This window comes from Hyaena hyaena, unplaced genomic scaffold (assembly GCF_003009895.1).
Source record: "Hyaena hyaena isolate Hyena2069 unplaced genomic scaffold, ASM300989v1 scaffold_490, whole genome shotgun sequence".
Taxonomy (NCBI): domain Eukaryota; kingdom Metazoa; phylum Chordata; class Mammalia; order Carnivora; family Hyaenidae; genus Hyaena; species Hyaena hyaena.
In genome coordinates, this window is record NW_024081123.1 from 667,942 (window position 1) to 689,008 (window position 21,067).

A 21,067-nucleotide genomic window follows, 5' to 3' on the forward strand; every position below is an offset into this window, starting at 1 on the left:
CATATGAGGAAGTTGTAAGCTTGAATTAAAAGGACTGCAGAAATCTTTTTTGTTGGTATGCTAGTTTGACATCCCTACAAAACTATTATGGTACTTCGAGGCCCCCATGAAATATCCAAATGATAATATTCCCATGTTTGAAGCTTAGGAGAGAAAACTGTAACGGGTTTGCACAAGGAGAGTGCCTACAGAATCATACTCAGTAGCACCTCAGAAAAAAAGGAAGAAAAGGAAAAAAAATCAAAAGGCATAAGCATTTAACAGGTAGGCAGACAATCAGAAATAGATGGAGAAAGAAAGAAAATTAGGTTACCGCTTCTGCCTCATAAATCTATCCACAACTGTGTTTTCCTTCTCATTTCAAACTGCTTGCTAGACTTTTCTAATTGGATATTGCTGTAGTTATCTCAATACAATTTTCACTGGAAAAAAAGAAGCTTTTACTCCTGACTTTCCTGTTTGTGTTAACGTGAGTAAAAGAATGCTTTTTTCACAGAAACCTGAAGCCCCTGACTCTCTACCAATGGTTACTCAACTCTGTTGGAGTTACTCTGTCCTGACAGGGTCAATGTGTCCTTCACAATTATTCATCCTTTATGAATCTGCTCACCACCCCACCCCCACAGTCCCCACCAAAAGCATTCTCTAATATCACAGCACTCACTGTGAGTTCGAGACTCTCTTCCCTAGGTTTGCTTTATACCTTGCATATAGTTCTACCCCTGCATTTATAATAATTCTGTAGTTACATTATTTCCTAAGTACCTATTTTTGTTTCTTTGGATGAGGAAATACTTATTTATCTTTGTACTCCCAATAAAATGCAAATGAAATGTTCGTTGAACAAGGACAAACTAACTGTTGAATAAATGAAGGAATAAATGAGGGGAGCTAAGCCAGAAAACAGATTCCTTATTTTACTACCCTTTCCACTTTAGGTAGAGGCATTTCACATTATTTCTTGTATCTACATATCCTTTATCAATATATGTTCTACAAGTAAGCCTCCTGACCATCATGACCATTTTTTATGTTTAACGCCTTCACATTATGATTTAGAAATCAGAGATCACCTGATTTAGCTCTCATCTCTTTGACATTAATGCTAACACATATGCTCATTGAGAATTTCAATGGATTTAAAGAGTCACTATCTATCAAACTCTTTGCCAAGAATTGTCAACGTATAAATTGTTCTCTGATGCTGAGAATGTGTTGGCGGTAAAGAGGCAGTGATAGTAGGAAAAGGAGACATGAATTTTGTTTTTACAAAATTTTTATGTTTGAGATAATATTAAAAGATGATTCTATAAACTAATCACTTGAAGCTTATTCTTCCCTCTGTGTATGTGTGAAGCAAAGTATTATGGGAAACACAACTCAGGTAGATATTTTGAATATATATAGATATAAGAGCTGATTATTTGCACAAAGTATAATCTGAACTGATGTATTATAAGTACATGTTTTAAGAAAAGTACATTTAATGTTCAACTAATTTAGGGGGAAAAAAACCCGGTAAGTTAAATCATTCACATCTTGTTAACACTCAATTTATTATAAAGCAATCAAGTGCTTTGTTAGTAATGGTATTTGTTCCTGTATACAGAGATTTATGCAATAGATTTACTCTCATGCCAGAAGAAAGAAGTCAGGAGCTAGAGAAGTGTTTCTTCTGACTTTCAACGAGTTCCCTCAACTCACTGAGTCATAAATTTCAGAACTTGTAAAGGGGAGCTAATTCAAGAACAACATACTATGGCACTGAATAGTGCGTGTGTTGACGCTTTCTCTCAAAGCCTTGGAATAAATGTCTTATAGAATAATACAATTCTGAAACTGACTTTGTCAGCCTCCAGCGGAGACTGAACAATCGAAGAGAAACACAATTTGCAGTAGCTATGTCTCATTCTGGAAGCTACAATTATCTTCATTACTAAACAGAAACCAAACTCTTGATAATGAGGCATAAATACTTGCCTATAGGACTCAGGTGCAAGAGTACTAATTTTAGGTAGGATTTGTATAGTCTCCAGGGATGGTTTGTGAAAGTGTTTTGGTAAAGCCTGCCTTATTTACTTAGGAGATTTCCCAGAGTGATGGGGAATGGGAATTATCACCAGGGTGCTACCACTCACATCTAGCTCAAGACAAAGGAATGGAAACTAGGAGACATATTTCTCTCCTGACTCAACTATGCATCCGATGCTTAAGAGCCTCCCTGGTGCTCAGCACTGTTCTAGGCACTGGAAACAGACTGGAAAACTAAGCAGACACTCTTCGTATACACTTAGTCCTCAACTAACTTAATGACTAACACTTAAGTAATAATATGAGAAAAGTCACTCAGTAGTTAAGCCTTAAACAGAGAAGAGAATGTGGTTTCTCTCCACTCCAAGAGGGAGTGGTCCCTGGCAGCTAGGGAAGAAAGGGCCTAAAGAGGAGACGCCAACTGTACTGGATCTGAAAAAACACTGGCAAGATCAGAGCTAGGGAGAGAGGGTTGGAGAAACCCAGAAAGGGACAAGAGAGCATTTTGGCCAGAAGGAATTCTGCGGTTTTGTTCACGGTGAATGCCGAACTTCTTTTTCTAGCACCGTATCAACCCTGGAAGTTCTATAGGCACTTCCACTACTCCAACATCAATAGTTAATGTTTCTTAGAAGTTTCCTAACCTGGAGCTGATTCTAGCGCCTCTGTTTTCCAAGAAGAGTTCAGCTTCACATTTACACTTGCAATAATAATTATAGTTCTAACAACTATATTTATTGAACCTGCTGTACTGTAAACACCACGGAAGGCTTCCCATGCATTTTCCGATCTAATCTTCACAGCAGCCTTATGTGTTGGGTGCTACTGACCAACCCCACCTAACAGATCTGGAACCAAAGCACGGAGAGGTTGTCCAGCTCACACCGCTAGAGGAGCAAGGATCCTGACCTCTAGTCATGCTTTGTGTACGAGATTTTGTAAATCAGATCGAAGAGTCCATCTTTTCTTTAACAACCCCTGGAGTTTTATCCTAGCCTTGCCTGGTTCAATCATCTGTGATTTTTCTGTCTCCCTTAACCAGATAAACTGCAAACCTGTTGGAAGCCATGAAGGGGCCTCGGGAAGACAGAGGGCAACAGGCCCTCACAGAGCCAGCCACCTACATCCTGCTCCAGAACCTCCTTTCCCTGTAAGCAAGCCGCAGGCACCCCGGCTGCAGTGGGGACGCGGATGGCCCCAACACTGTCTTCTCTACACCACCTGAGGCCGGGCCCGTGCACAGTCACAAACTTCTGAACCCCTGGGAGGCCTCGGGTGTCCGGGCGCGCTCGCCGGGGGCAGGCAGGTCTCGCTGCGGAGAGCAAGCTTTGCCCTTGGGCGGGCGCCGGGCGGCCTATGGGGCTCAGGCCGAGCCCCGCCGGGCGGCCCAGAGCCTCCCAGGTCCCGGCCAGTCTCCGGAGAGGAGGGGACGGGGAAGGAGAGGAGACGGGGCGGGGCCTGCCACCCAAAGTCCCCGGCCCAGGGACGTCACGGTCCCAGGTGCGTGTGCGACGAGGGGCGGGAGTCCACCGCGCGCCTCCCTCCTCCGAGGAATCCCCACCTCAGCGCCCACGACTCCGGCGGGCTCCCGGTTCCCTTTTTTCGCGGCGGCCGCACCTGGCACCGCGCCCCCGGGGCAGGGCGGCGCGGCGGCCGCGGAGAGCGGCTCTCGGGGCGGGGGCTCCGGGGCGGTTCCGAGGGCGCGCCGGCGGGGACGCGGGGGAGCCGGCGGCACCGGGAGCGGCGAGCGGCCCCAGGCGAGGGCGCGGCGGAGGCGCGGGCGCGATGGCGCGGAGCGCGGAGGGCGCCGCGCTGCTTCTCCTGGTGAGTGCGGGTAGCGGGGACGCGGGGCCCCCGGCGAGGGCGCAGGCGGGCGACCTGCCCGCCTCCGCCCGGGCACAGCCCGGCGCCCGGCGCTCCCTCTTTGTGCCCGGAGGGTGGGAAAGGGCCGGGCAGGCTGCGGCGAGCTCGGACCTCGAGGCTTCGGGAAAACCAGCCGCGGCTCCGCGGGCGTGCGCGGACCTGTTCCTCCTCCCGCCGCCACGCTCCGGCGCCAGCGCCTTCCCGGGCTGCGATCTGTGGGTGGAGTGGGCCCGCAGCGGGGAGCGGCTTTCCTGGGGATCGCGGGGGGGTGTGGTGTGGTGGGGGGGGCTTTGTTTGCAGTCTTTTCCCTCCGACGGGCAACATGGAGGCAGGAGCCGGGCCTCTTTCCAGGAGGTTCGCGACGGTCTCCCCGGTACCCCGGGCCGCCGCCTCGCGTCCGCCTCGGTGAACCCGCCACAGGGGAAACACCTGTATTCCTAGAGGGCAGCGAAGGGCTACCAATAGGGGTTTCAAAAACCACATTTTACGAGTTTAATTTTTGTTTGGTAAAGCCACTTTACCGTTAAAATCGCCCACAAGTAGTTTTAACTTCAAGTTAACAGAGTTGGTGTTTTAAAGCAATTTCCTGGTGTTAAAGACAAGAAACCTATGTAATAGTAAGATTTTCTTTTTAATTTAAAATGTGATAGAAAATCGACGTGCCACAGTCCAAGTAGAAGTTACTAGAGGAAAGGGCCTGCACCCCTGGAAAATAGTGGTCAGTCCCTGGAGCTCCGTTTCTTAGGCTTGGTTCGCGTGCTCAGATTGGATTTTAAATATATTTGTTTTCTGTTTGTTAAAGGAATTGCACATGAGTAAGAAACATGTCTGGCTTAGGGGGGCTTGCTAAATGGAATTTGGTAAAGTAACAGTTCTCCTAAGTGCGGGTTCACCTTCCTGAGACTTAAAATATATGTTCAGAGAGATTAGATACAAAATCATAACTCAGTTTTCTTATATAATGGTTAACATTTTTTATAAACCACACCAGTTCATTCTCTATATTAAAAGTTCTAACTTTCAAAAGATTACCTTCTATTACAGAATTGCAATGGGGGAGGGGAAAACTATTTTATCTATTTTTATGTTAATATATTTACATATTATTAATATTTGTTCATTATATTGATAGACATTTTTTCCTGGTGTGTGTGTGTATTATAGGAAAACAACACGACTAATCCAATCTAGAGATTTCAGTGAACTCTCACTTGGAATTCTACGATAATTAAAACCTCTGGCATGCCACTTCGTTTTCATGCTCTATTTATCCATTTCATGTTGTCGAAATCATTGAGGTAATTTTCAGCTCAAGCTATTTTGTTAATAAAACTTCTCTGCAGTAATTTAGGATTTTCTTTTTGGCCTCCATAAGGATAGGGCAACTAATACCCTCATTGTGATATCACCTGGCCAAGAAGAATACCAAGCTAATATAGCACCTGGCTTACTCTGAGGGTTAAATATTAAATTCCTTTCACTTAGGAAAAGAGATTGCCTTTATCCTTCGATGGTACAATGGGCAGGCGAATTCAAGTACATTTACAGAGAAATAGGTGATAATTGACACATATTTTCTATGTTAGCAATCCAGTATTTTTACTCTCTTAAGCAATAATTAACTTCTTTATAAAGGGATTGCAACTAACTGAACTGGAACAGATTCCAGTCTATTCTTTGTATTTTCTATTTTACTGTTTGTGATATAAATTTGAGTATGTTTCTTTTTGGTCAGTGAGCAGTGGACAGTTCGGCATTTTGCTCCCAAAGTGTTTGAAAGTGTACTCTTTGGTAAAGAATGGAAAGCAATCATCTATTATTTTCCTCAAGAGTTCTTGAGGAAATAGGTCTTTTATAGAAGGGAATATAAATTGTATTCTGTTCAGGTCAGAGTTCAGTTGCAGTGCAGATAACAATTCATTGTAGCTAGTTAGAGCAAGAAGGGATTTATTTCAGGGCATTAAGTTGATTGTGTAAATATAGGAAGGATTGAGGAAGGGGACTTCATTTTGAGTTGCAGTGACGACTTCAAAGCCACACAGCTGAACCCAACCATTGAGGGAGCTGGTACCTCTCCAGGGCTCAGAAACCAGCACTGCCACCCCTACAGTGTGGAAATTGCCAGGACCCAGATGCTACTTTTGCTGTCAAGTCCAGAACCATGCCACATTTGCGAGGAGGCGTACCAACTAAATGTACCAGGACCCTGCCTCTTGGCACCCATTAATCTAGCAATAAACACTAGAACAGTAATAAGATGCTGCAGAAAACCAACTACATCCGCATCTAGGCATGCCAGCAGCAGAGCAGACACATAGCTCCTCCTTCACTGCCTTCTTTGAGATCTCATGTAAACGCTGGCGGATTGAACCTAAATCATGGCTAGAACTTCAGCTGCAAGGGAATCTATGACACGTGGTCGTTAGCGCTCCTCTTCAGTCCAGGGAGACACACCAGAAGGGTGATAATGAGTGGCACCTACATAAGTATCACATAGTCATTTAAGGCCAACTCTATCAAAATGGAAAGCAGGAACAATTTTGTGAATACAGCCAATCTTTCCTCTTCAAGGGTTGTTTTGTTTTTTTTTTTTACCTAGGATTCACCAACTAGCAAATGCTCCACAGGTAGAATTCAGAGGGTCCTTAGACATGGCTGGGAACAAATTACGTATCTGCTTTACTCATCTCTATCTGAATTTAGCATTTCTTTAAATTATGGTTGTAAGAAATACACTGCCTTTGAAGTAACAGTACCTGGGGTGCCTGGGTGGCTCAGTCGGTTGGGCGTCCAACTTTGGCTCAGGTCGTGATCTCATGGCTCATGAGTTCTAACCCTGCGTCAGGCCCTGTGCTGACAGCTCAGAGCCTGGAGCCTGCTTCAGATTCTGTGTCTCCCTCTCTCTGTCCTTCCCCTGCTCATTCTCTGTCTGTCTCTCCTTCAAAAATAAACATTTAAAAAAAATTTTTAAATAATCCCTTTGGTTTAAAAAAAAAAAGAATTAGCAGTACCTGGGTCTTTGTCACAATAGAATTCACAGATAGTGTCACATCATACTACAATTATCTGAAAGTACCCTTTATTCTTATCACTAATAAACTTTCTTTTAGATCTAATTATTCATGTGTTGATAATGCAATGCATGATACCACTGTACCACAAATTGGTGTTTCTTAAATTCTGACAACTATTTCAATGTAAAGGATTTATTCATAATTCAATACTTTTTATTATGTAAATTTAAAAATAGTATTCAGGGAAAGGGTCCAAAGGCTTCACCAGGCTGCTAAAGAGAGCACTTGGGGGAGAGATTTTCTAGTGGTTGGCTCAACTTTGCCTTTGACTATGTAAGCTTGTTTTAAAAAATCAGACAACATTTAAGGATTCAGTGATTGCAGATTGTGTTATGAACAGTCATATCTACTGGTGTACTTGTTTGTTAGGGTTGCTATAACAAAGTGCCAAAAATTGGGTAGCTTCACACAGCAGAAATTTATTATCTCACAGTTCTAGATGTTACAAGTCCGAAATCAAGGGCTATATTCCCTCTTAAATCTGTACTTTTCCTTCCTTGCCTTTTCCTGGGGTTTGGTGGTTTGCCAACAATCTCTGGCATTCCTGTCCTTTTAGATACATCACATCCTCCATCTTCACTTAACATTCTTCCTAAATCTCTCCATATCATCTTACCTCTGCACGTGTCTGAGTCTATGTCCGTCTATGTCCAGATTTCCCCTTTTTATAAATACACTGGTCATATTGGATTAGGGCACACTCTGATGACCTCAGCTTGGTTAAACCTGCAAAAACCCTGTTCTAAATAAGGTCACATTCTGAAATATCAGGGGTTAGGACTTCACCATATGTTCCTTTGAGAGATACAGCTCAACACATAACAAGTAGGTTCAACTGTCTAGAAGTTATCAGTAACATTGGTATTATGCTTCATGTTTTAATATACATCTGAATAGCAGAATTTAGAGTAAATTCAAGTATAAATTGGGTGGTACGTATTGAAGCCTATAAGAATAATCAGTTGCATCTAGGGATTTTAGAAACATATGATTTCACATTTGTTTTTTTGTTTCTAAAAATTAAAAGGTTATGGGAAAATGTCAGCTCCTAACATAAAATTCTTTAATACTGAACTTAGAGGGAATTACTGTAAAAAAAAAAAAAAAAAAAGTTATGAGCACTCATTTGGGCTAAACTCTTTCCAATCACTAGACAGACCTGATGAGCTAAATTAAAATCCCCAAAGATGAGGTCCAGAAATATGTATTGATAGAAACTTTCCAATTAATCTAATTGTCAGACAGGTAGAAGAGTGAGACTTACCGGTCTCAATTTTACAAAATAGTTTATTCATGAATGAAGCATGCAGATATTTATATGGAAAAAATTATACATTTAATAGCAATTGGCATTTTTTAAACTGCCAAATTGTAGTAAAAACTAGAAGCCTTAATTGAAATTATAAATGAGCTTTATTTAGGTCAGTTTAAGCAGTCTTAGTCATGGCTTTTTTTTTCCCGTTTTTCAAAGTGCCACAAATTTTAACAGTTGAATAACACTTTTCAAACATAGATGATGAGAGATTGTTTTCTCTGTCAAGTTTATCTTAAAGTATCAAATGTATACCACATATCACATTGTATTATTTTTATTTCAAATTATTAAAAATTATTAAGATTTTTACTGTATGCAAACCTTAGAGATTAGAGTCAAGGAATCTAGAACACCCGTATTTATACCATAGTCTAGTGGTAATATGTTAATACTCACAAAGAAAGAAACTACGCAGAAACTAACCATATGTGATCACTGTTAGTGACACCTTGGTCAGTTTTAAACAATATACTAGACAATGGGAGACCACAAAAAACCCAGACATGTTCTGTCCTCATGGTGCTTATGGTATAGTAAACAAGTAAATGACTAATTTCCCGTTGGGTTATAGTAAGAAGAGCAGTGATTTAAGAAGAGATAATACTATGGAGCCTACAGAAGGAACACCACACTGACCATCCCAGCCAAGATCTGAGAATAATTATAAATTAGTGAGATGATCTGAAGAGAAGGAGGGAGGGAGAAGAATGTTCCAGGTAGAACACAGAGCCTTTGCAAAGGCCTGAAGTCAAGGATGTGCGCTTGGAAGAAATGAAAGAGTTCTTTGTAGCTGGAATGTAAGGCAAAACAACATGTGGAAAGGATACCAAGGAAATGATACCATGATACCAAGGAAAGCCACAAAAGGCTAATTAACAAGCAAGCATTTTAGGGAGGTGTTCGCATCATTCAGAAATTAAAAAGATGAATTTGGGTTAAGTTGGTCAGGAAAGAGTCAAGATGGTCATTGACCAATGGGGAACAATTTTGCCTCATTACTTTTTCCAAAAAAGGAGATTTTTCCAAAATTTGGAATGTTGTCATCAAAGATAGGCAGAGTACCATGGAGGGAGGGTGCAGTTCAGTAGGAGGATTGGTTTGGGAGCAAGTGTTCTCAAGGAAATAATTGGGAGACTGAGGTTTGGAAGGGGCATTTCGGTTGTCACAAGGCCCAGGATGCTACTGGTATTGAATACTTCCAATCCAATCCAATCCAGCATTCTTCTGAACCTTCAAGAAAATTTTGGCTGCTCATGAATATTTTTCTTATTGTAAATACCAATAGCACTCCCACGGAGAAATGGTGGTAGGCAGATAGTAAGAGATTCTAATTAGGGATTCATCTCATCTCTATTCTCTTTTTTTTTTTTTTTTTTTTTAAGATTTATCTATTCTCTTTTGAAAATGCAAATATTGGTGCAACTGGGTGGTTCAGTCACTTGAGCATCCAACTCTTAATTTCGGCTTAGGTGATGATCCCCGGTCCATGGGATCTAGCCCCACATTCACCTCCATGCTGAGCATGGAGCCTGCTTGGGATTCCCTCTCTCTCCTTTGCCCCTCTCCCCCAATACCCCCACCCAAAATAAAATAAAGAAAAAAGAAAATGCAGATATCTCTGGTTGATTGAACCCTGATACATTCATTCATTCAACAAATATTATTGAGCACCTGCTTTGTGCCAAACACTTCTACGTCTCACATCAAAATCACACTTGCACGGGAATTATTTTCATCAGCTAATCAGGTGCTGCCTGGCCGGATGGAGACTGAAAGGGCAGATTTGGGTGGAAATGAGATGAGAGTTCAGATTCTCCTAAAGTGCCTCCATCCCATTACTCTTTCAAGTTCCCTACAATGCAAACTGAAAAAAATAAAATTAGGAGGAGGGTTCGTATGGCAATGTAGGAATACCCTGATCTCTCCCCTCCTACCACAGACACAATAAATCTGCAACTATATGTGGAATAATTCCCTGTGAAGGAGACCTAGAAGTTGGGTCAACAGAGCCTCCACAGCAGGAAACAGCAGCAAGGTAGGTACAGAAGGACGGCAGTAAAATCAGCCATATCTACAATAATTAGTAAGGAATGCACAAAATAGGAAGACCTATAAATATCACATCAAAAATATAAACACCAATGGGGGCAAAAATGTAGTGCTTTTATAAAGCACTCATACTTAAGTGAACACCAATTTAAAATAGATGACTATGTACATAGGTTGTTATATATGAACCTCACATCCACCACAAATCAAAGACCTATAATAGATACACAAAAAATAAAGTGAAAGGATTCCAAACAACACCAAAGAAAGTCACAAGTCATAAGAGAACAAGAAAAGAAGAAAGGAACAGAGAACTACAAAAACCAGAAAACAATGAACAAAATGGCAATAAATACATACCTATCAGTAATTAATTTAAATATAAATGGACTACGTGCTCCAATCCAAAGACACAGAGTGACTAAATGGGTAAAAAACACCAAGGCCCATCTATCTGCTGCCCAGAAGAAACTCACTTCATATCTAAAGGCATACACAGACCGACAGTGAAGAGGTAGAAGAACATATTCCACATACATGGAAACAGAAAGCAAGCTGGGGGTAGCAATTCTTATCAGACAAAATACACTTCAAAACAAAGACTGTGACAAGAGACAAAGCAGGAGACCACATAATGATAAAGGGGTCAATTCAACAAAAAGATACACCACTTGTAAATATTTATGCATCCAACACAGGAGCACCTAAATACATAAAGCAAATATTGACAGACACAGAGGGAGAAATTGATGGTAATAAAGTAACATTAGAGAACTTTAACATCTCACTTACATCAATGGATAGATCACCTAGAACCAAAATTAAGGAAATATTGACCATTCTCCACATTCTCCGTGTTGTGGCACGTGCTTTTTTGAGTGGATCATTTCCTTCCTCCTATAATCTCCCACAGATCCTGCTCCCTCTCAAGGCCAAGCCCACTGCCACCTCCTGCCCTAAACCTCTCCTGATTTCCCCAGCAGAAAGTGGTTCCTGCGTCAACTGAGCTCCCCAATTCCCCAGAACTGTTTCTGCAGCTGTCATTTGCGCAGTTAATTTTTCCACCCTATGTTATAGTAATTTATATATTCTTTATCTCTCCTACTACCCTGTAAGCTTCAGAGCAGAATCTAAATGTCATTTGTCTATAAACTAGCTAATCTTCTGTGTCTGGGACACAGAAATTCTTTAAAAACTCAAGAGTTGGGGCATCTGGGTGGTTCAGTCGATTAAGCTTTGGACTCTTGACTTCAGCGCAGGTCACGATCTCACAGTTGGTGAGTTTGAGCCCCACATCAGGCTTCAAGCTGACAACTGTGGAACCCACTTGGGATTCCCTCTCTCTCTCTCTCTCTCCCCCTACCTCTCTCTCTTGCCCTCCCAACTCGTGCTCTCCTCTCTCAAAATAAATAAACTTAAAAAAAATAAATGAGTCAAAGTATCTTTCTATGTTTGGGAAAGCTGGAATAATAACATGAATTTCCTTAGTTAAAAAATATATTTACTGGGGCACCTGGGTGGCTCAGTTGGGTAAGCGTCTGACTTTGGCTCAGTTCATGATCTGGCAGTTCATGGGTTCAAGCCGTGCATCAGGCTCTGTGCTGACAGCTCAGAGATCAGAACCTGGAGGCTTTTTTGGAATCTCTGCCTCCCTCTGTCTCTGCCTCTCCCCTCTTTTCTCTCTTTCTCCCTCTTCTCTCTCTTTCTCCCTCTTCTCTCTCTTTCTCTTTCCCTCTCAAAAATAAATAAGCATTAAAAAAAATTTTTAACATAGTTAGTGTCCAATTAGCCATCAGTCTGGCCTGAACTTTCAGATTACTGATTTAGTTTCATTACAAGTTAGAATTTTTCTACAAAGGAAAGAAAAGAGAGACAAGAAATGTAAATTAAGATTTGCCTAATTTCACAGGTAATAGTCCTGCAAAAAGATTCATACAACTTTCTAAAGCCCTTGATTTTCAGTTTTTAATTTGGCCTTCACTTATTTGAGGCTGGTTGAAAATGCCTGTTATTCACTCTGAACTTTGGAGTCAACTGTTGCCTTACTGACAGACCAGTGCCATCTAATGGTGAAGAGGGACATTCTGAGGCTCTTGGTTTTCTTAAACATCTGGGGATGGGAATCTGGTTTTCTTCATTTTTTAGTGTAATTTTCAGGGATATGTTGGAGCAAAAAGGTAGAAACAGCATCATTTTTGTCTATCAAATTATGTGAGATAATACATATAGATTTCCTAAGATTTTGCTTGATTCCAAAGCATTCATAGCAGCTATAGAAAACACATACTGATAAAATGGTAAAATATTTCAAAAATAATGAATGCTTAACATCAGTAAAACTTAACTAGAAGAGATGTAAAGGAGGAGGAAAACACTATTTAAAGTAATCCTGTTATAGACTCTAGATGCTGGCAAGGATGTGGAGAAACGGGCACCCTCCTACACTGTTGGTGGGAAGTAAACTGATGCCGCCCCCCTGGAAAACAGTGTGGAGATTCCTCAAAAAATTAACAGTAGAACTCCCCTATGACCCAGCAATAGCACTGCTAGGAATTTACCCAAGGGGTACAGAAGTGCTGATGCATAAGGGCACATGTACCCCAATGTTCATAGCAGCACTCTCAACAACAGCCAAATCATAGAAAGAGCCTAAGTGTCCATCAAGGGACGAATGGATCAAGAAGATGGGGTTTATCTATACAATGGAATACTACATGGCAATCAGAAAGAATGAAATCTGGCCATGTGTAGCAACGTGGATGGAATTGAGGTTGTTATGCTGAGCTAAAGAAGTCAGGCAGAGAAAGACAGATACCATATGTTTGCATGTATAGGTGGATTAGGAGGAACTTAATGGAGGACCATGGAGGAGGAGAAGGGGAAAATTAGTTGGGAAGAGGGAGGGAGGCAAACCATGAGAGATCTTGAATGCTGAGAACAAACTGAGGGCTGATGGGGGTAGGGGAGAGGGGCAGGGGGGTGATGGGCATGGAGGAGGGCACTTGTGGGGATGAGCACTGGGTGTTGTATGGAAACCAACTTGACAATAAACTAAGAAAAAAATTAATCCTGTTATATTGATTATTACTTCTAAAATGAAAAATCTACTTGTGATAGAAATCACTCAGTTACTAAATTTCCTAATTTAGAATCTATCATTTCACACATCTTTGTAGTTGAGGATTTATTCCAGTCAATGAATTATCCAGGCTCTATTCTTCCCTTTCTTTTGCTACTTTGGTTTGATACAATGGTTTTCAAAAGTGTGATCCCCAGACCAGTAGCATCGATGTAACCAGGAACCTTGTTTAAAATACAGATTCTTATGCCCCCTGATGATAGACTGATAATTGGAAATTCTCTGCTGGAACCTGGCAGTCTGTGTTTTAACAAGGTGACTCTGATGCCACTCAAGCTTGAGAACCACTGCTAACATCCCCATTAGAAAATAATTGGAAAGGGGCGCCTGGGTGGCTCAGTTGGTTAAGCGTCCAACTTCGGCTCACGGTTTGTGAGTTCGAGCCCCGCGTCGAGCTCTATGCTAACACCTAGCTCAGAGCCTGGAACCTGCTTCAGATTCTATATCTCCCTCTCTCTCTCTGACCCTCCCCTGCTCATGCTGTATGTCTCTCTCTGAGAAATAAGTAAAACATTAAAACAAATTTTTAAAAAAAGAAAATAATTGGAAAGACAAAAGATTAAATATTTTAAAAGCTTACACTTAATTACTTGTTAGCAACTCTCATTTTAAAAAATGTTTTAAGGACCAAATAAAATAACATTGACATTTCTGGACCTTCAGTTTAAATGTGTATATCCAGAAAGAAATAGGAATGGTCTATGATTACACAAAACTCAACTTGAAATAAGAATTCACAATGTGACCTAACAACTCAAGGGTGGCACAGCATTGCCAAATCCATATTTTAAAATTTTTTGAGGCAGTTAATGTTTCCAAAGAAAATATCTTCTTTAAAGCTTCAATATGACTCACTCAGAGCCCTATCTGTTACATTAAGATTAGCCCAAACATTAGAAGAGCAAGTGAAAAGTTATGACAAATCATATAATTTATTACATTCAGTCTTAAAGTAAGTAGTTTTATTCTCTAAAATTCAAGGTCACAATTGAAACATTAAAGTTAAAAATACTGGAGCACCTGGGTGGCTCAGTCGATTAAGTGCCTGAGAGCTCAGAGGCAGGAGCTTCCTTAAGATACTATGTCTCCCTCTCTCTCTTCCCCTCCCCCATTCTCTCTCTCTCTCTCTCTTTCTGTCTCTCTCAAAAATAAATAAACATTTAAAAATGTTTATTTTTTTATTTTATTTTTTTATTTCTGAGAGAGAGACAGCATGAGCAGGGGAGGGTCAGAGAGAGAGAGGGAGACACAGAATCTGAAACAGGCTCCAGGCTCAGAGCTAGCTGTCAGCACAGAGCCCGACGTGGGGCCTGAATCCACAAACTGTGAGATCATGACCTGATCCGAAGTGGACACTTAACCGACTGAGCCACCAAGGCGCCCCTAAAATTTTTTAAAGACAGTTAAAAATACTGCTTTTCTTTGCTATTGAGGTTTTTTTTAGTACCAACTACAAAAACAAATATACTCATATATGTAAATTTAGGCTTGGGTTTTTTTTTTTTTTTAGATATTTTCAATGTTTATTTATATTTGAGAGAGAGAGAGAGAGACAGGGACAGAGACAGAGCGCAGATGGGGAAGGGGCAGAGAGAGACGGAGACAGAATCTGAAGCAGACTCCAGGCTCTGAGCTTTCAGCACAGAGCCTGATACAGGGCCCGAACCCATGAGCCATGAAATCATGACTTCAGCCAAAGTCGGATGCTTAACCAACTGAGCCACCCAGACACCCCATAAATTAGTTTGTTACTAAAGCTACTCTGGGAATTGTATTTAATGTATGAGTCATACATAAATTGGATAAAATATTATATAAAATTTTAAGTTGGTGTATTCTAAATGAATTATAACATTTAGCCTTAAAAACATTTTGTAAAAACTACATCCCCTCTCTCAAGAAAAAAAATTTTAAGGAAGATTAAGAGAAAAAGTATAGCAGGTGAAATATTAACCTAAATCTCACCTTATCGGGTAGATAGAGTAGCTCACCAAAATTACTGGTCTACTCTTACTGCACTGTGTCCCTTGAACTCTTCTGAATGTCTAAGTTTCTGCCATTACACGGGTCCTGGCATGACCTTCTTGGGGCTACAGAGGCTCCTCTAGCTCAGTCTATGCAAATAGAAAAATCAGGATATGCCATCAGTGGCAGTAAACAAGTGGCATCCATGGCCCTAATGTCATTTTATTTCCTTTAGATTATTTTCGCCAAAGCCAAAAATGCTTTAGGAATGGATTGAGGAATTAACCAAGGATCCTTGGTGGCAGTTTTTGGTTTTGTCTTCCACATAGTGAAATGGAGAAACAAGCGATTTTAAGGCATTCTTCTTCTTTGGAAGGGTGGGTGACAATGGGAAATAACACAGGTGTTTCTGTGCTTATCCAGGGAGTGGGCATGACTTTGAAGAACAACAACAGGCATTGCTTGATCATCTCTATTTGAGTCCTCCAGATTGTCTAGCAACCACACTACCGACTTTGCCTGAATAGAGACTTAAGCCATTAAAATGCCTCAAGTTTGAAACAGTTTTCAAACTACTTTGTACCCCTCTACTTTTCACCTCTAATAAGATAACTACTGGTCTGAGATATTAAAATGTCAGGGGTCACCTTACTATGGACTCAGAAACATGAAAGAAATATTCAAGATCATCTATTTCAGATCAAAAACGAATTAATCAGAAGGAGATATCATCTAGTGACTCATAAGTCCTCCTGAATTGCTTATTAAACTCATCAAGGTAACTTCATAATAGGAAGTCTTTGCTAACAGTGCTGACGCTGAGAACAAACAGTACAATTGATTGATAGTTTTTTGCAATGATGTTTGACTTTCCTTCATGCCTCTGCCAAAGAAAAAATATTTTCTTGCCAGTTACCAGGAAGGCCAGTTTGACAAGATGCATAAGATCCAATGGTAAAAATGAAAACTTTTTTTTAAACTTTAGTAAATTGGGAAAGCTTTGGAAGGATTTTTCCAGTTTATATAAAAATACTACTTCTTTGGGTACAAAGACTAGAAATTTATTTTTCCTTTTCAATCTTTTTTTTAAGTTTATTCATTTATTTTGATAGAGAAACACACAGAGAGAGTGCATGTGAGCAAGGAAAGGGCAGAGAGAGGGGGAGAGAGAGAATCCCAACCAGGCTCCACACTGCCAGTGCAGAGCCTGATGCATGGCTCGAACATATGAACCGTGAGATCATGACCTGAGCCAAAGTTAAGAGTCAGACGCTTAACCCACTGAGCCACTCAGGTACGCCCTTAAAGGTATGTTGCACATGACACTTTTCTGTCACCAAGTTCCTGTGAGAAAAAAACTATAGATTTCATGCTTGGGAGAAACCATAATGGTCATCTTGTCCAGGCATTCTTCCAGTGCTTGAAACCCTTTTACAACATCCCCACAGGACATCTCTCAAACTTACAGAGCTGGAAATGTTCAGAGAGAAGTGGGAAGATATAGGAATGGAGGACAGAAGTCAGAGAGTGTCAGTTATTCCACTTACATTTGGAAATTTGCATAAATCCATGGTCTCCTGAAATTTCCATGACTTTCTTGACTAGGTATTACAGTAGCTTCAGATCAAAGACACATGGTCTAAATCAGGGTTTCTCAACCTCAGCACTTTGTCATTTGGAGCCAGATAATGCTTTGTTGGGGGAGCCTATCCTGTGCAGGACAGGATATTGAGCAGCATCTCTGGTCTCTACCCAGTAGATGTCAGTAGCACCTAACCCTGGTTGGACAACCTCCCTGCCCTCCATGCTGGTTTCAAAACCAAAAATGTCTCCAGACATTATCAAATTTCCCAGATGGCTCTAGGGTGAGGGAGGGAAGTTGTACATGAAGTCTCCCCCCCAATTGAGAACCACTGGTACAAATTAAGGAAGTGCTCTGGAAATATCCAGATTATTTACTTGGAGTAATTAGAAAGGAGTAGTTAAGATCTTAACTATCCCCTTAATCAAATAAACAGTCCCACAATTAACAAAACGTTAGTACAATTCTCTTGGGGGGGTGTGTGTGTGTCTGTGTGTGCTGCTGTGGAGCAAATATTTCAGTCCCTCATATTTTATGAAGGGTCTGGGAGAACAGGCCACTGCTGTAAGTGCCATAAAAATGCAAACAGTGTAACTGCAGAACTATTCCATGACACCCTCAGCTTTAAGATGCACATCAATTGTTACAACTTTTTTATAACACATGGAAAAATACACAAATCACAAGTGTACTGAATTACTATATTTTCACAAACTGAACACAACACATGATCAGCAACCAGATGAAGAAACAAGATGACCAGCACCCCAGAAGACCTAACATCATCCCCACTGACTCACTTCATGCTTGCTTCACCCACCTGGATGACTGATCCCATTCCTACCCAATGCCTGGCCCTTCCCTTTGCCGGAAGGTCCACCTGACTAACTCCCCCATTCCATTCCAGCCTTTATGAAGATAAAATCTCTTCTGAGAGCCTCCTGACAGCCCTAAATCACTCTCTACCACCCTGTCCCTGCTTTAATTTTCTTTACAGCCATCACGACTTATTTCTGTGTGGCTCTCGAACAAGTAAGAACCCAAGAGGATAAGAACATACCATCACATATTGTAGGAGCTCAGGAAATTGAAGGCATGAATGAATCCAAATTTCAGAAATTTTAAGATGAAGAAAATGCAAATCATGCAGTTAAGGAAATACCACCTAGTTGTGTTTACTGAAGGCCTGCTATGTGCCCATCACTGCAATAATAACTCTCATGTAGTATGTCTTTCAGTATGCACTGTAGCCCTGCCACATGCTTTCAGATTCAAGTAACAAAGCCCAACTGAAAGTAGATTAAACAAAAATAATATTTAATATCTCTAAAAAATGATCCATAGATGGAGTGGTTCCAGTTTTGACCAATTTTGTACCTCAGAGATGTTACGGTTTCAGTGTGGTTTCTCTTGTGATTTTATCAGCTCTCTCCTTGTGGTCACAGATGGCTCTAGCCATTCCAGATGTTGCGTCCTTGCTCAGCAATCTCCAGAAGCAGGGAAAAGAGAGGCTACACAGACACTTCTCTTCTTATCAAAGAGGAGAGTCTTTTCCAGGCTCTCCAGATAACTCATTGGCCTAAATTCTCTTATACATTGTTAGAGGTTGAATGTCTGTGTCCCCCTCCCCTGCAATTCCTGTGCAGATGCCCTAATTCCCAAAGTGATAGGATGAGTGCCCTCACAAGAAGAGCTCAAGCTCAAGCTCCTCCTCTTTGGGTGAGGACATAGCAAGGATCCTGCTATCTGCAAGCCAAGAAGGGAGCCCTCATTGGGAACTGACTTAGCCAGTACCTTATCTTGGACTTTCCAGGCCCCTTAACTAAGAAATAAATTTCTGTTGCTTAAGCCACCTGATCTGTAGTGTTTTGTTAAGGCATCCTGAGCTGACTAATACACACATTTATGCCTAAATTAGTCCCCACCAAAGTGAAGGAGACTATGATGCTTTGGTATATACCAATCATTACTCAGCTCTGTCACCCGGGCAGTGTCTACCTGCTACCTGAACCAAATGGGGTTTTGTAAATGCTAAAATGAGAGACAATGGCAATTAGTTATACAATTGAAAATGTCTGCCATGGATGTATTATTAATTCTTATGTTACACATAAGGAAACAGATTAAAGCAATTAATTGAACAGAATCAGGATTTTAGTTTAGGTATGACTGTTTCCAAAGTCATGCACTTTCCACCAGCTGATACTCCCTCTTGAAAATAATTACAACAGTCTTTTCTTTAATAACAACATTAAGAAAATTCTCTTAATGATTCCCCTGGAAAAATGGCTAAGGAGACTGGGAACAATTTTATAATAGGTGTACTACATCTCTGCCTCAATCTTGGCTTCTTAATACCACTCCCCACTATTAGAAATCAGGGCTTTTTAGGGGCACCTGGGTGGCTCAGTTGGTTGGGTATCCGACTTCAGTTCAGGTCATGATCTTGCAGGTCATGAGTTCAAGCCCCGCATCGAGCTTTGTGCTGACAAATCAGAGCCTGGAGCCTACTTGGGATTCTGTGTCTCCTTCTCTCCCCACGCCCCCCCCTCCCCCATGCTCTGTCTCTTTCTGTCAAAAAATAAATAAACATTAAAAATTTAGAAAATAAAAGAAAAATCAGGGGTATTTGGAGAAATGGCTCATTATAAAACTGGAATAGAAGAAATAGAAGATGACCTTGGAGCATCTTGTGATGCTAGACAATAAGGAAGAGCTCAAAAAACAAAAAGATGGGAACATGTCAAACATAGGAACAGAATCTAACCTGAAAGATCTTCCAGTGCCCAAAGCTGGAACTATTTGATTTGAAAAACAAAATTAATAAAATAATATTGGGGGGCACCTGGGTGGCTCAGTCAGTTAAGCATCCGGCTTCAGCTCAGGTCATGATCTCGCGGTTTGTGGGGTCAGGCTCTGTGCTGACAGCCATCTCAGAGCCTGGAGCCTGTTTCAGATTCTGTATCTCCTTCTCTCTCTGACCCTCCCCTGCTCATGCTGTCTCTCGCTCTCTCTCTTGCTCTCGCTTTCTCTCTCTCTCAGAAATAAATAAAACATTAAAAATGTTTTTTAATTAAAATAGTATTGGTTTATAACCCACAGAATAAAATAAATATGCATGAGTCCATACTGATATACATGAGTATATCCATATATATGTATCCATATACATGGATAAACAAATGAGGGAAGAAGAGATGAAACTTTCTTGGCAAAGAATTCCATGTAATATGTATACATGCCTCTCTCATAGGAAGTGAGGAGGCTTAATCTCTCTACTCCCCCAGTCCCCACCCTAAAGAAGAGCTAGACTTAGTGACTCACTTGCAAAGAATAGAGTATAGAAACGGAAAAGTAGTAGCTTTACAGTAGAGAAACCTGCAAAGGCTACTTTAGCCACCAATGTCATATGGGTATCCAATACCCCTGATATAATGTGATGAAAAGGGCACTTCACAACTCCGTGGTGTTCTTTCCAAAAGCACATCACCCTGGTCTAATCATGAAATAAACCAACAGATAAAACCAAATTGGAGGACATCTTACAAGATACTTGGCCGGTATCAAAACTGTCAGGATCATAAACAGGGAAAGACTGAAAAACAGTCACAGACCAGAGGAGATATTCCAGATGCAGTATGGGATCCTGAATGAATGCAGGAACAGAAAAAGGACCTTAAGTCTGGAATATAGCTAAATCTGCATTCTATAAATATACCAATGTCAGTATCTCAATTTTGACAAGTGTGCAGTAGTTATTTAAGAAGTCACTGGGGGAAATGGGTAAGGGAACCCTGCACTATCTTTGCAACATTTATGTAAATCTAAAGTTATTCCTAAATCTCACAAAAATCTATTTTTTAATTTTTTTAATGTTTATTTTTGAGAGAGAGAGCTCCCGCAAGCAGGGCAGGGGCAGAAAGAGAGGCAGACACAGAATCCAAAACAGGCTCCGGGCTCTGAGCTGTCAGCACAGAGCCCGAGGCAGGGCTTGAACCCACAAACCACAAGATCATGACCTGAACTGAGTTGGCCACATAACTGACTGA

At 41.0% G+C, this 21,067-nt stretch overlaps 1 protein-coding gene across 1 annotated transcript in view; it reads left to right on the forward strand.

The window, feature by feature from the left end:
- Nucleotides 1-3,813: 3,813 nt before the first annotated feature.
- DSG2 (desmoglein 2) overlaps nt 3,814-21,067 on the forward strand; it is a 46,055-nt gene continuing 28,801 nt past the window's right edge. Inside the window, exon 1 of the mRNA XM_039254448.1 lies at nt 3,814-3,855. Within this exon, the coding sequence (XP_039110379.1) occupies nt 3,817-3,855 (39 nt within the window). The 5' untranslated portion in view covers nt 3,814-3,816. The remainder of the gene's footprint in view (nt 3,856-21,067) is intronic.